The sequence below is a fragment of the Eptatretus burgeri genome, chromosome 7 (assembly GCF_056783735.1).
Source record: "Eptatretus burgeri isolate ZD-2024b chromosome 7, Ebu_testis_v1, whole genome shotgun sequence".
NCBI lineage: Eukaryota > Metazoa > Chordata > Myxini > Myxiniformes > Myxinidae > Eptatretus > Eptatretus burgeri.
The window spans coordinates 61,441,253-61,455,729 of NC_140967.1; the positions used below are offsets into that span (position 1 = coordinate 61,441,253).

The following is a 14,477-nucleotide window of genomic DNA, read 5'->3' on the forward strand; positions in this document are numbered from 1 at the left end:
ATTAATCAAACAACATTTGAAATCCTCATAACATTTATGTGTGTTTCTTCCATTAAAAGTTCGAGTACGGATGGATTTTATCCTCTCAGGTATCGATATTATTATTATTATCATTATTATTATTATTCCTCTTCTCCACGGGATCTTCTTCTTCTTCATTATTCTCACGTTTTTTTGTGGAATTGACCGGGGGAATGTTGACCTCTTGACTCGTCTTTCACGAACCGGCTGTACAGGCCTGACGTTCGACTGAGATTAAAGCAGGAATTTGGAAGAAAAAATATTAAAGAGGAAACATTATTCAGGAGCTCAACCTTTCCTTTCCATTTTTTAAACCCTTCGAGTTTATCATTGAAAACACGTACCGTTTATCTACTTTGCTTCACATTTCTCTTTTACGCTACAACAGTAGTTTTTATGCAATTGTAGAACGAATGTTCGGTTTATAACAAATTGGGCGGTGTATGTACGAATCGAAAAAAAATTGACGCAGTGCTGTTTCATCAGTATTGAACATCAGAATAATGGTTGTAATGGCGATACAAGGTACATTTTATTTAATGATATTGAAATGTTGTTTATACCTTCGGTTTGTACCTGAAGTGCAGTGAGACGTTCGAGTTTAGTGGGAACCTGAAATCCGCGTCAAAGCGCCGCGCGTCGGTCGGCTGTGAGACGCTCGAGGAGAGAGGAGAGACTACCACGATGTGCACATCCCGCGATGACGTCAGAATTCTCGATGGAGGACTTTGTACCGATTTGGAAGCGAATGGTTATCAATTGCAGGCACGTGACGTGGGCCTTTAAATTTACCTCCACGCGTCGAATGGATTTTTCTTTCTGCATTTTGATTAATTATGCTCCTGTTTATGTCGAATTGAACGTTGACACTTTTTGAATGCTGCTGATTATTTATTTATTAAATCGGTCGAAGGTGAGGGGACCTCTTGGTTCTCGAAGACTACATCAACTGCAGGACTTTCAGGGTCACCTAATTAAGATAAGGATAACGTCTGTGCACCTGTTGTGTCCGTTCCTTATTAAATGGGAAACTGCTTGGCCGACTCACCCTCCAACATAAAATTTTGTATTCGTGCTTCGGGTACCCAGGGTCAGGTTAATGATGAAGAAGAAGAAGAAGAAGAAGAAGTACAAGAAGAAGAAGAAGTACATGAAGAAGAAGAAGAAGTACATGAAGAAGAAGAAGAAGTACATGAAGAAGAAGAAGAAGTACATGAAGAAGAAGAAGAAGTACAAGAAGAAGAAGAAGTACATGAAGAAGAAGAAGAAGTACAAGAAGAAGAAGAAGTACACGAAGAAGAAGAAGTTCACGAAGAAGAAGAAGAAGTTCCACTCCCTCACGTCTTGAGACCCAAAGGGCGACCGAGGCCGTTTTTCCTTGGCTCGGGGGGCACATTCCTGGACCGGTCGCCACTCTTGACGCAGGATACTCGAATGGTTCGTTGTTATCAGTGAGCTGGTGCTCGTTTTGCCGACTTCACAAGGATCCCACCGACTGAGTCAACCCACCTGGTGTTATTTAAATGGCGAGATGTAACAGGGGGCTTCAGTGTTCCAGTTGTAAATATCTGGTTTGAATTGCCACATCATGTCGTGATTGCTCAGAAAATGTGTTTAAAGCCACATTAGATTGTAATTTGGAGCTCAGGTCATGGGATACAAGGCCAGATTATTATTATTATTATTGATCCAATGTAAGGACTAAGTGAACGTGTGTAAAGGCGGTGGAGTTGTTTCGTGGTCTTTGCTTGGTATCTGAACTCGTGCCTTCTCAACAGGGTGATGCTCTTTGGGGTTCGGGGCTGCTGAAAACGAACCCAGAGGCTGTGAAACAAGCCCACCTAAGGTATGCTACGACTACCCCCCCCTCCCTGTTGGCATTCCAACTACCAACTAACTGTATAATTGGACTGTGATGGATTCCGCAATATTTCTTGCTTCCCTGTGCCCTCAGGTTTCTGCGATGTGGCGCCGATGTGATCTCCACGGCCACTTACCAAGCCAGCATTCAGGGCTTTGTGCAGCAACTAGGACTGGGAGTAGAGGAGTCGACCATGCTGTTACAGCGAGGTGTTCACCTGGCCAAAGAGGCTGTTAGCGAGTACCAAGCCACGCAGAAACGTTCAGGTATAAAACTCTGTGCGCTTTAAAAATGAAACGACGTTGCCAAGTTGATCACCGAGTATTGAACTCAGAAAAAGCATTCGAAAAATGTCGGATGTTCTACATCTCGTGTAAGCGTTGCAACAGTCATAAAGAATTTGAAGAAGCTAGAAAATCGGAATGTTCTCGAGCAACAATCTTCTTCGGGTGGGACCGCAGCTGATGCAGTGCCCTCTGTAGGTTAGAGCAGAAATTTGTAATTTGATCAGGGTGCTGGTGATAGCTCACCTCCTTTACACATAGGACACCGTGGGATCTTTAACCCTTTGAACCCTGAGTTCCTTGGACTTTCGGCTCCTCCACTCTGGGCTCCCTGGAAATAAATCTGGCCACTCAGGTATATGGAGGCTTGAATAGCGGCTGGTAAAACGGCTGCTCGGGTATATAGAGGTTTGAATGGTGGCTGGTAAAACGGCCACTAGGGTTCAAAGGGTTAACATCCACTAACTAAAGCTGGCAAACGGCCCGGTTTATCGTCCACCCGAGAGACGGCGTACACGTTGATGCCTCACCCTGCCTGCGAGACACCAGGTTGACAATTTGCAGCTGGGCTGAGATTCGAACCCAGGGATAGACAGCTCAGAGGTGTGTGTGTGTGTGTGTGTGTGTGTGTGTGTGTGTGTGTGTGTGTGTGTGTGTGTGTGTGTGTGTGTGTGTGTGTGTGTGTGTGTGTGTGTGTGTGTGTATCTTGGTCATCCTGCCAGCCCCAACAACTCTTTTGAATATGTTGTTCATACTTGTGTTGTTTGAAGCCTGGTGTTGGCTTAGTGGTTAGGGTGGCGGCTTGGGATCCCAGGGTCCTGAGTTTAAGCCCCGTTGGCTGCTGAATTAACACCAGGGGGTTGACTCAGCCTGCCATCCTTCCGAGGTCGGCGAAATGAGTACCAGTGTACTGGTCTCGGTGTATGCCCCGGTTAGAATAGGTGTACCATATCCCTGTGTGTCGTAAGAGGCGACCAGGGTTGGCGTCAGGAAGGGCATCCGGCCATAAAACATTGCCTCAAGAAAAAGCCAAACCCCTGCACAGCAGGGAAAAATGGCTGTAAAAACGGTCATACTTGTGTTGTTTGTCATTTGGTGCTTTGTGTTTGTACTCTGCTGTGAAACAGAAAGACGGCCGACGACAGTGGCTGGCTCCCTGGGTCCCTATGGTGCTTTCCTGCTTGATTTCTCAGAATATACGGGGAATTATGTCGATGGTATGAGTGAGGAGGTACGTGTGCTCAATTTGCAGCTCCATTTGCAAATTGCTGTTGACTGTGGATGCGTCGTTGTCATTATTATACTTGTGCAGTCAAAGCTGATAGAGGAATGAGAATTAGAAATGTATAATAATTAGCAGAACGAGGAAATGAAGTGAACTTGTACATGTGCCATTTACCCATGGCTGTCTGTACCTCAAAAGGCAAAAAGTAGCATTAAAAATGTTTTGCATATGAACAGGAGAAAGAAAGAAAATGAGTCGGAATAAAAGATTTTTAAAAATATTTCTGTGGTTAAGGCTCATGGAAGAGCAGAACAACAAAGGGTGAAGGAGTCAAAAAGAGTGGGCTGAAGGGGAATGAGAGGACAGAATCAGAAAGCAGTTCCACATGTGAGAGAAGAGGTTAGTAAGCATTAAACAACAAACGTAGACCAGAGGGAGATATGGTGAGACTTGGAGGGGCAGGGGTCGGGTGGAGAGATAAGGCGACGAAAGCTAGACCAGAACACAGTCAGTAGAAAGACTGCATTGCCACCAACCTACCTATGCTAAGTGAGAAACAGACCCTGAGATTCATCCTTCTGTCATGAGACGTCAATGACATGGATGGCCTTAGCTGGGGTGAGAGTCAGAGCTGACAAAGTAATTTCAGCCACAGAATCGTCATCATCATTATGGGGGTGGTAGACTGGTAGATCATGCATATAAAACATTGTTACAGAGAGGTACACGGATTCGGACATTCGATAGGGATTGAGGGAGCAAGGCCTATAGTTAAGGCAGCTGCTTTCAGACAGCAAGCAACACCACCACCTAACAGCATGAGTGTTAGGTCTGTTAATGCGGTCTCAGAATAATAAAAGGAGCAGATGAGCAATTCCAGCCAACCCTGTGAGAGAGAGAGGTTTCCATTTCACATTGAGAGATGAGGTGGCAGCATCGAGATTCGAGCATAAGGTACAGATATTAGTTGGTCAGATGGAAAAGGTGGATGGTGTACAGCTGGGCAATTTGGTCGAGGGGGAGAGACGACTAGTGGTGGGTACATATGGGTAGGGATAAGATCTGAAGAACGGAGTATAGATGAGGGCATACACCATTGAAGCATGAACATTCACTGTTTACTTCAGGTTAATGACTCCATTCATGCTATTTCATCCATTCTGTCTTGTTCCAAGTACCTTTTCATTGTGTTTGGTGCAGGAGCTGATGGCTTGGCAAAGGCCTAAGGTAGAGGCCTTGCTCGCAGCAGGGGTTGATGTTCTGGCCTTTGATACGATTCCTTCTCAGCGTGAGGCCGCGGCGATGGCTCGGTTACTGCGTGAGTTTCCAGAAGCCAGTGCATGGCTCTCTTTTTCGTGCAAGGTGTGAGCTCACATCGAGTTTTTTTCTCCTGCCTTTTGTGTAGAACGAGACTGGCCCTTTAAATGACCAATAATCGTGTGTGTGTGTGTGTGTGTGTGTGTGTGTGTGTGTGTGTGTGTGTGTGTGTGTGTGTGTGTGTGTGTGTGTGTGTGTGTGTGTGTGTGTGTGTTAGTATGCCGATGATAAACATGTATATATAACGCTCTAAGGAACTTTTTGGATGACTTTGTCATGTCTGTTTGGGACAATGCACATACAGACCATTTGGTGGGAGTATCGTACCATCCATTTCAGGGAAATTGTATTTGGTTATACCTTCATTTGCCGCTATGGTACAATCATTTTGGACAAGACCCTGACTCCTTAGAAACAAACATGGTGCACACGATTGTGATTCTATATTGCACGGGATGGTGAACGACTATGAAAGTAGCTGCATTTGCTACTTTGCAAGCATTTTATTTTTATTTTTAATACTAAAATTGAAGGCTCAGGTCATGCACTGTATCATCCTCATAGAGGCCAGACCTTGAATGAAACAAAATAGAACTGAAGAAATGGAGAAGTGAAGAGAAGGAAAAATAATATAAGAGTTTTTGAGGAACTGGAAAACCTGCGGTTATAGATGTTTGGAAGTACATGAGAAGGTAAATAATTCCAGATCCTCGTGGTGTTCAAAGGAAAAGAAACAAACATCATAACAGCCCACCCTTGAGTTGCTAATGGCCACGCAATAACCATGTGACGTTGTGGCTTGCCGAGTATTTTGTGGTCTAGCTAATGGATGTGTATACAAGCAGCCAGTCCTCGAGAGCAGAAACCGAAGTAATATCTATCGAAAAGGGAAAGAGCCAATATTACGGCATAATTTAAGCGAGTTGAGTTTTGAGGTCAAATTGCGAGCGTTGATACGTGGGATTGCTTTCTTCTCGAATTTGTGCAGTAAATATGTAAAGGTAGAACCTCCCCAGGTGTCAGAGCAGTACTCTCTACAAGGACAAATCAATCCTTTGTATAATCAGAGCAACTGTTGAGATGAGAAGAATATTCTACATCTGAACAGGACTCTTAGTTTCATAAAGGCAGATTTAGGCTATTTGTACAATGTGAGGTTTCCAAGGTAGATTTTGTGTGACAGTAATACCAAGTATGTTTACTGTATTGAGTGGTAAATGGCAAAGCCTTCAGAGGAGATGGGAATATTGAGAGGATCTTTTAGAGAGAGAAATAGCGGGGAATTGAGTTTTCGAAGCATTAAACTGAACTTGATTACATTTGCCCCATTGAGAAATCCTGTCCAAATCCGAATTTATAGAGGTAGTTGTGATGGAACGAGATGTGGATCGAGCAAGAGAAGATTAAGCAGATGTGAAAAACGTCGAGGAATGTAATGTTGCATTTTCAGCAGAAGAATGCATTTGGTTATTTGTTGAAGAAAGAAGATCATTGATAAAAAGAAGGAAGAGTAGGAGACAGGACAAGACACCGCTGTTGGTAGGGAAGGAGGGAGAGGTTGAACCATCAATAATTAGAGGTAGAACAGCCGGAGAGAAAGCTCGCTATGAGAGAGCGGAGCGAAGGAGGAAAGCTGAAAAAGGGAAGCTTGGAGATCAGAACCTGATGCCACACTCTATGAAGGGCTACAATAAAGGATTCCCCAAAGTCTCTCAGATAATAAGACCAGACATCCATAATATAGGAAAGGGTATCACCTGTAGATCTCACCTTGTGAAAACCATACTGATGGTCAGAGAGAAGGCTGTGAGATTATTTTTTGACTGCATGAAGAGAGGTAGGATTTGTAAGGGGTGCATTATAGGGTGTTGGAATGTGAGTCATCCAATGTTGAATTGGAGGAGAAAACAGAACTAAAACGAGTTGCTTTGTCGGTCGGACAGACGGCTAGAGTATCATCGGAATGGAAAAGTGAAGGAAAGGTAGAATGACAGAAGTTGTTGGAGATACTTTTGGATAAGACCAGAAAGACCCATTGGTGAAAGAAGAGGAGAATATGTCACACTTCCCTTGGATAAAGGAGTGCTTCACCTCATGAATAACATATTTGCAATGATTTTGAGTGGAGTCAGAGCGAGTCAGAGGAAGAAGACTTTTATGAGTCGAAGGAAGCATGGTAGCCACATCCAAGTGCTGGGTTAAAACCGTTGGTTTTGATCTCGTATCAATCAATCAGCCTAAGACACTCCCCGACACTCACTGGTGAACCTCTGAACATTTGACAAAGATCCGTTTAGCCATGTCTGAGAAAAATGGTGACATACACACAGACAGACAGGCAGACAGATAGACAGACATCTCGCTTATGGTATAGATTATCGGGTTATGTTTAATGGGCGTTAAGCACTCCTAAATTGCAAATCTTCATTGTGATTGTTCTTGACCTCCAACTCAAAACCAAATGTGCTATTAAAGGGAAAATATGTTTTTCATACGAAATGTTTTATGCCTTGAATGTGTAATCTATCTATAATTCCAGCAGTGTGTGTGTGTGTGTGTGTGTGTGTGTGTGTGTGTGTGTGTGTGTGTGTGTGTGTGTGTGTGTGTGTGTGTGTGTGTGTGTGTGTGTGTGTGTGTGTGTGTGTGTGTGTGTGTGTGTGTGTGTGTGTGTGTGTGTGACCGCTGTTTCTCGACAACCCCTGGTCCGATCTCATTGAAACCTGCCAGGTATATTGCTGGGGACCTGTGGATGTGCCTTTTCAAGGTTTGATATTAATCGGACAAGTGGTTCCCAAGCTATAGCCATTTATTTACCAACCAATGACGTCACGATTGACGTCACAATTCTTCTTCTTTTTTTTTGCATGTACGGGCCCGCATGTATGGCCACGCACGTACAGGCCTGCACGTATTTGCCCGCACTAGTAATAATAATAATAATAATAATTAATTGTATTTATAAAGCGTCTTTTGCCTCTGGATACAAGGCACCGTATGCCTCTGCTCATGTATTTTATTGTAAGTGTATAAAAAAAATGTGCTGCCATCGTAAGCACATTATCTCTGCCCAAGGGTAGGACTCGATGCACACGTCACATGGGGAGCCGATTCTCCAGGCCGCAGACTCGGGACGCATTTGCGGTGAACAGCTGCTGGGCATCGGAGTGAACTGTTGCTCACCGCATCTGGTCACTGGACTTCTCGACGCGCTTGCTGATGCCCCCAAGCACTGGCGGCGAGTGGTTTATCCAAACAGTGGGGAGGTGTGGTGCCCCCAGCAGGGGTGAGCACTGATCAATCACTGACTTTGGTAATATATAAGGAAGAAGGATATTTTAAGAATACTAGCAGAGTACCCGCTGTACGGGCGATCTTGTTCCAAGCATGCAACACGTCCTCCTGACGCATACCTATATTTGGGCGATGTATAGGTAACTGACAGCTATGTATAGGCAAAAAACAAAAAACCTGGGTTCCGTGCATGAAACAAAAACATACTTTCTGCTTATAATTCAAAACACTTCACAGTACTGGAAAACATGGGAACAGGAATACTGTATTGTAAATGGTCACCTCTACGCTGTTTAACCTGGGTTCGAATCCCGACCTTGCTCTAAACTGTCATCCTGGTGTTTCACAGACAGGGTGATTCATCAATGTGTGTGCCATCCCTTGGATGGACATTAAACTGGGCGTCCCGTTTGCCCGCATTAGTTGGTGGACGTTAAAGATCCCACAGTGTCCTTCACGAAGAGTAGGCTAGCTCTTGCCGGCTAACCAGCAGGGTACATTGTGTCGGTAGCATCGCTGCACCCCTGCAATAGATGGTGCAAACCCGCAGCCAAGTGCTGTATATGAACGAACCTAATTCGTAAAGGGTAAATGCAGATGCGGTATTTTTATTTATCTCATTGTGGAACAGATTGATGGAACGAAAGGGCTCCCGAAGTTTGATATCGTACAGCAAGGAGTGGCGGGATCTCGGCGCGACTTGGATCGGTGAGGCTTTGTTTTCTCTTTTTGTTAACACTAAGATACAGATTCGGGAGGGTATGGTTAAACCTTTATGCTCCAATAAATCTTCTCGTGAGTTGAATTTCGTCTCACTGGTCTATGCTGTCATTTTCTGAAAGAAGTGATAAATTATATATATTTTTATTTTTGTCATCAAATTGTTTTTTTATTTTTATACAGGGAACGAGGCTCATGGAAGAGCAGAAGGGGAATTGGATCAACAGATAAAATGAGGCAAAGGGAAAACTGTGAGACGATCACAAATGCACCACAGCACAAGGAGAGGAAATAGGGTGTGAGAACAGGGTCTCAGTGGGTGCAGTAAAGCTCAGTGGTGGAAACAGGACCATGAGGTGGTGGTGGGCAGCAAACTTGAAATCCTGGAGGGAAGAGCTCGATCTCATGGAGGTGGGAAGACAATTCCACAGGTGCGAGGAGTGGTGTATGAAAGATTGGAGGTGATTTAAGTTTAGACTTGGGGAGTTGGAAAAAGGAAAGTGTTTCTGGCAGAATAATGTGTGTGATCTGAAATGGTGGAGAAGACAAGGATGAACGAGGTGAGGATAGGAAGAACAAGGCAAGAATAGGACCAGTAAAGAAACTGCAAGATCATTGGGCATTGAAAATCTCTCGCAAAGGTTGAGCACAGAAATAAATTGTGGGATTTGCCTGCTGGTCGTGATGGGATCTTGTGAGAATATGTGCTCAAACACATGACCAGTTGCTTATTTTCTCCAGATCGGCAGAGAGGAATTTTTCCTTAGCCTGCCTGGTGGAGTGATGCAAAACTATCTTGCACAAAGTATCGTCCGGAAAGTGATAGTGGATTTTCCAATGAAGAAAACCCATCATTGATGTACATCGGGAATATTGTTGGTCCCAGAACAATTGTTTGAGGGACTTTTGAGGTACGGCATAGGTTAGTATACAATCCAAGGCAAACCACTGTTTGTGAGCGTACACAAAATCCAAGTCTCAGAGGGAACTTAGTCTTGTTAGGTTTGTAAGGACCCCCTTTTTGTATTTGTGTGAAAAAACCACGAGAGGGTTTTTCCCACATGAACATATCTCTCTTTCCTGTTCATTTATAATTGTGTTACTCTACCCCCCTGTGGTGAGTAATGGCAGTCATGGAATTGGCCCCCCACGGGGGGGGGGGAAGACCCTCTCGTGTGACAGGCCTTTGCTGCTCCGATGGTTGGCAGCGAATGCCCCGGAAGCAGCAGGGGAGAGAGAGTGGTATCTATATGTTGGAGCATTGCGTATTCAGCATGTGGGTCGCCCAGAGAGCTCAGATCACAGAGCACCGGTACGGTTTTTCCTGAGGACGTGGGTTTGATTCCTGGTCTGGGCATGTAACTTTTCTCACATATACACATAGTATTATAATATTATATAAATGTATGGATAACCTGGTGTTTGCTTAGTTGTTAGGGTGGTGGCTTGGGATCCTAGGGTCCTGAGTTCAAGCACTGTTGGCCGCTGAATTAAAATACACCAGGAGGTTGACTCAGCCTGTCATCCTTCCAACGTCGGCAAAATGAGCACCAGTGTACTGGGAAGGGGACACTGCATCAGGGGCATTCCATGTCAAGTGTACACACCCTCCTGACACATACCTCATTTTCTCCCCATATGTTGGTCATTTATTTACTTGGGTGAAAAAACTCAAAATACCAACTTTTAGACCTGTGGGCCCATTGGTGCTCATTTTAGAGGCCCCTCAAATTTGGGTGCCCCCGGCTGCCCCCACAATCTTCCAGAGGCCATATCACAGGTTGTAGTGGTCCGATTTGGCAGATCTTGGTGTCAAAATGCTTGTAAAAGCGAGATCTTGCGTAAAGTAAAATCACTCGTACAGTAATTCAACTAGAGGGGGAGCACTCTGTAGAGTGCAAAACCTCCGCTGCCAATACTACTAGGTCACTCAAGTGAACCTGATATCCTATTCATTCAATTTGACGTCAACAGTGCTCAGAGTTATAGTTTGCAACTTTCCCTTTTACTTTTACAAACTCAATTCATTCGTCATAACTAGATTCTTTGAGACAGAAATTGATTTTACGTGGGTATATCGACCTGAAGTTCCAAAATCAGCCACAATTATAATTTTGGCATGTTTTGTTGGAAATCACTTATAACATGTAGAAATCCCCCCCCCAAAAAATCGAAATTTTGTTGAAAAAGGTTGCAAAAAATTTTTTTTGGGGGGGGTGGAAATCACTTAAAACATGTAGAAATGCAAAAACAAAATTCTATTTTTTTTCAAAATGGCCACCATAGCAGCCATATTGGATTTTGGACCAAGTCCAAAATCTAATGGCATGATCCTTGGACCATACCTAATCCCCCCACCAAGTCTTGTCGAAATCCGTCGGAGTTTTTCCGTAATACTGTTCACAAACAAACAAACAAACAGAAAGGGGTGAAAACAGTAACCTCCGATCTTCGATGGCTGAGGTTAAAAAGTTATAGTTTGGCGTGCCCTTTGACCTTGGGCCCCCGCTCCCCAGCCAAACCGATGGTCCCGATTTTTTTCGTGTGAGAATACCCCTTCATATACCCCAACACCTCAGCATAAATGAAAATGGGATCCCAATGGGTTCACGCATGGCAAAGATTTATGTTGGGGGACTCGGGTGCTGAACACACAATACTCCACAATACATAGCACAATATTTGAACACAATATTTCCAATACACTATATCAGTATATTGTACATAAATTTTCCACATGCACATGCAGGGACTGGAAGCGATACTAGTATGAGTAAGAGTTTTTACGAGCATATTATAGTCAAGATTTTTTTGCCAACTAATGTTTTACTAGCGATACCTGTGCACATGCACGGGATAGCAGTACAACATAGCTGGTAGCAGACGACAGACCGTACACTGGGAATGACAAAAATACGCATTGTGCAAAATGCAAGTGGTACTATGGAACGCCAAGACTTCCCAAACATTGTCAGCATGTCCGCTAAGTGCCACAGCAATTTCATAGGGATCGTGTGATGGCGAGCTGAGTTTTTAGTGTGCAAGCTTGGTATTATAATAGAGATTTGACGATGTATTGTGTGTCCAGCACCCGAGTCCCCCAACATAAATCTTTGACATGCGTGAACCCATTGGGATCCCATTTTCATTTATGCTGAGGTGTTGGGGTATATGAAGGGGTATTCTCACACGAAAAAAATCGGGACCATCGGTTTGGCTGGGGAGTGGGGGCCCAAGGTCAAAGGGTGCCCCAAACTATAAATTTTTGAATTACTGTTTCGGAGTGATTTTATTTTACGCGATTCAAAAGATCTCGCTTTTACGAGCATTTTGATACCAAGATCAGCCAAATCGGACCACTACAACATATGATATGGCCTCTGGAAGATTTGGGGCAGCCAGGGGCGCCAAATTTGGGAGGCCCCTAAAATGGGCCCACAGGTCTAAAAGTTGATATTTTGAGTTTTTTCACCCAAGTGAATAAATGACCAACACATGGGGAGAGAATAAGGTATTAGTGTCGGGAGGGTGTGTTCACTTGACATGGAATGCCCCATCAGCGGCATAGCCGTCTCCCAACCAATGATTCTTGCAGCCTGTGGCTGCTGGTTGTGAGAGAGAGGAAGAGAGAGAGAGAGAGATAGAGATAGAGATAGATATAGATATGTATGGATGGAAACCTTGTGTAATCAAAATGGTCAATTTACATTTGTGCTCTGTATTCTATGCACTCCTAAACCTCTGGACGAAATAAGTTGAAAAGTGTTGGTTGTATTCTGGGTGTGCAAGGGTGTTCCAGTAGTGTTGCCACAACCAGCAGGTGGGGCCGGTAGTTTGTGTGTGAATGAGGGACCACATGGGGCATGGCTGACAACTGCAAATTGCTCTGTACCTTTTATGTCCGTAAGCTTGAGTGTCCTTCAATATATGTTTGCTTTCCGAAAGCATCGCCTATTATTACAACACATTCAGCATGAAACGATGGGAACATTCTATGAAGTTGGGATGGCTAACTCTGACTTAGATTTTTACTTTTTTTGTTCAAGTTGATGAATTGTCATACCTGCTAACGCACTCCTGCTGCCCTTGTCAAGGTCATGTTTCCTGACACTTTTTGAGATAACTCGGCAGTCATTGTTGAGACTTACTGTTTGTGTCGCTGCGTTATATTCAACCAGTGCTTTAAAATCAGTGGTCAGTTGATTGCTTCCGCATTTTAAACGGGATCCCGTTCGGTCAGCCATTTTCTCAAGCGGTGAAGGTCAAAAAATTTGACCTCAAAGTTGAATTTCTAAAATTGTTAATTTTCATCCAATTGACTTGAAATTTGAACATGATTTGCATCTTGGGTCACTGAATCGGTTCACCAAAAATCAGAATCGTCGATTTGACATGTCAACGGTTTCCATGGCAACAATTCCACCACCATTATCATCACCGGGACATTTTGTGATTTTGTTATTGCCGTACTTTTAAAAAGGTTTTAAGATGTAAAATTAAAACCTGGAAAGCTTATTTGTACGTGTGTTATTTGGTCAAAGGTTGAGGCCATCCAAAACATGTAAAATACGTATTAGGCCGCAATTGCAAAATTTATTATGCATAATGTTCAATCATATAAAACACTTGATTGATCAAATTTTGGAAAATTGCCAAATTGCTGTTTCCATGACAACTATTTTTATGTCTCCGCTGACGACGTTGCTGGAGGCATTATGTTCTTGGTTTGTCCATCTGTGATAAGTTTTCCTTACCACGATAACTTAAGAACGGCTGAAGGGATCTTAATTGAACTTGGTACAAGTATGTGTAATGATGCAAAGATTAACTGATTTGAGTCTGGGGCAAGAGGTCAAGATCCCGTTACTGCGCTAACTTGTGATGGGATTTTGACCAAATTTGGTGAAAGTATATATTGTGATGCATAAATGAACCGATTAGATGCATCAAGGTCAAAGGTCAGAGGACGTGCCAGGTAAAAAATGATACTTGAGAACAGCTGAAGGAATTTAAATCAAACTTGGAACAATTTTTTTTCATTTAACCGAATATTGTGGGCGGAGGTATATCGGTCGACGTCAGAGTGCCCTTTCTCGTTTATTTGGATTTCTAAAGTTGCTGTGTGTATAATTATGCACATTGTTTGTTTTTTGGCAAAATGCATTGAAACTTAGTGGTTATACTCAGTATGCATGTTGCCCACTCCTCCTCCCCCCCCCCCACCTTGACCCCCATTTTTAACAGGGCTTTCTTTTACAGATAAATTGAATGTTTTGCAGGAGGATGCTGTCGTGTAACTCCCCAGGACATCAGGGACCTCCGGGAGACTTTACTGCCATTGGCACCTGCACCTTGAGCACGACAAGTTCCACCTTGAGTCAACCACGTTTCCCACTTGCCTTCCATGAAACATGGTGTCACACGATGACCACGACGGCCTATGTTTATGCAAATTCCATATTTTGTCCAAAAACTAATATATGATTGTACATTATGCTGAAAAAATGAGCAAAATAAAAAGTTATGCTTGTTATTATTATTTGACTTATTCATGGCTGAGCCCAACTCACTTCCTGTAGTTGGCATCCTCACAATGCAATCAAAAAGTTATCCATATGTATTTAAACGAGGGGAGGCAGTTCTCTTACCGTACTCTGCCAAGAGCTCATAAGCAGTGATGGGTCTACCACTTTAGAAGTCTACCTTCCTGGGTTTGTGACTGTTGATTAAAAAAAACTTTTGTTATTGTTTGTCTTTG

At 43.5% G+C, this 14,477-nt stretch overlaps 2 protein-coding genes across 4 annotated transcripts in view; one reads left to right on the forward strand and one right to left on the reverse strand.

Moving 5' to 3' along the window:
- ERCC5 (ERCC excision repair 5, endonuclease) overlaps positions 1-713 on the reverse strand; it is a 76,790-nt gene extending 76,077 nt beyond the window's left edge. Inside the window, exon 1 of the mRNA XM_085888723.1 lies at positions 585-713. The gene's annotated coding sequence lies outside the window, so the exon portion shown is untranslated. The remainder of the gene's footprint in view (positions 1-584) is intronic.
- LOC147023378 (betaine-homocysteine S-methyltransferase-like) lies at positions 518-14,252 on the forward strand. Of its 3 annotated transcripts, none has more exons than XM_085888757.1 (8): positions 518-786; positions 1,800-1,867; positions 1,976-2,148; positions 3,294-3,397; positions 4,592-4,753; positions 7,786-7,991; positions 8,631-8,707; positions 13,999-14,252. In XM_085888757.1, exons 1-8 carry the CDS (start codon positions 706-708, stop codon positions 14,073-14,075), a joined length of 948 nt encoding a protein of 315 aa, XP_085744883.1. In that variant the 5' UTR covers positions 518-705; the 3' UTR covers positions 14,076-14,252. The 3 variants fall into 3 exon arrangements, with proteins under 3 accessions (XP_085744883.1, XP_085744882.1, XP_085744881.1); XM_085888755.1 differs by lacking the exon at positions 518-786 and adding an exon at positions 891-1,458; XM_085888756.1 differs by lacking the exons at positions 518-786; positions 7,786-7,991 and adding an exon at positions 842-1,458.
- Positions 14,253-14,477: the final 225 nt, after the last annotated feature.

What these genes read in the sequence shown, in the direction of transcription:
- LOC147023378 (XM_085888755.1), top strand. Translation starts at nt 1,045, where the DNA reads ATGGGAAACTGCTTGGCCGACTCACCCTCCAACATAAAATTTTGTATT. An exon ending in TGACGCAGGATACTCGAATG is followed by an intron (nt 1,459 to 1,799) that starts GTTCGTTGTTAT and finishes CCTTCTCAACAG; the next exon opens with GGTGATGCTCTTTGGGGTTC. An exon ending in TCTCGGCGCGACTTGGATCG is followed by an intron (nt 8,708 to 13,998) that starts GTGAGGCTTTGT and finishes AATGTTTTGCAG; the next exon opens with GAGGATGCTGTCGTGTAACT.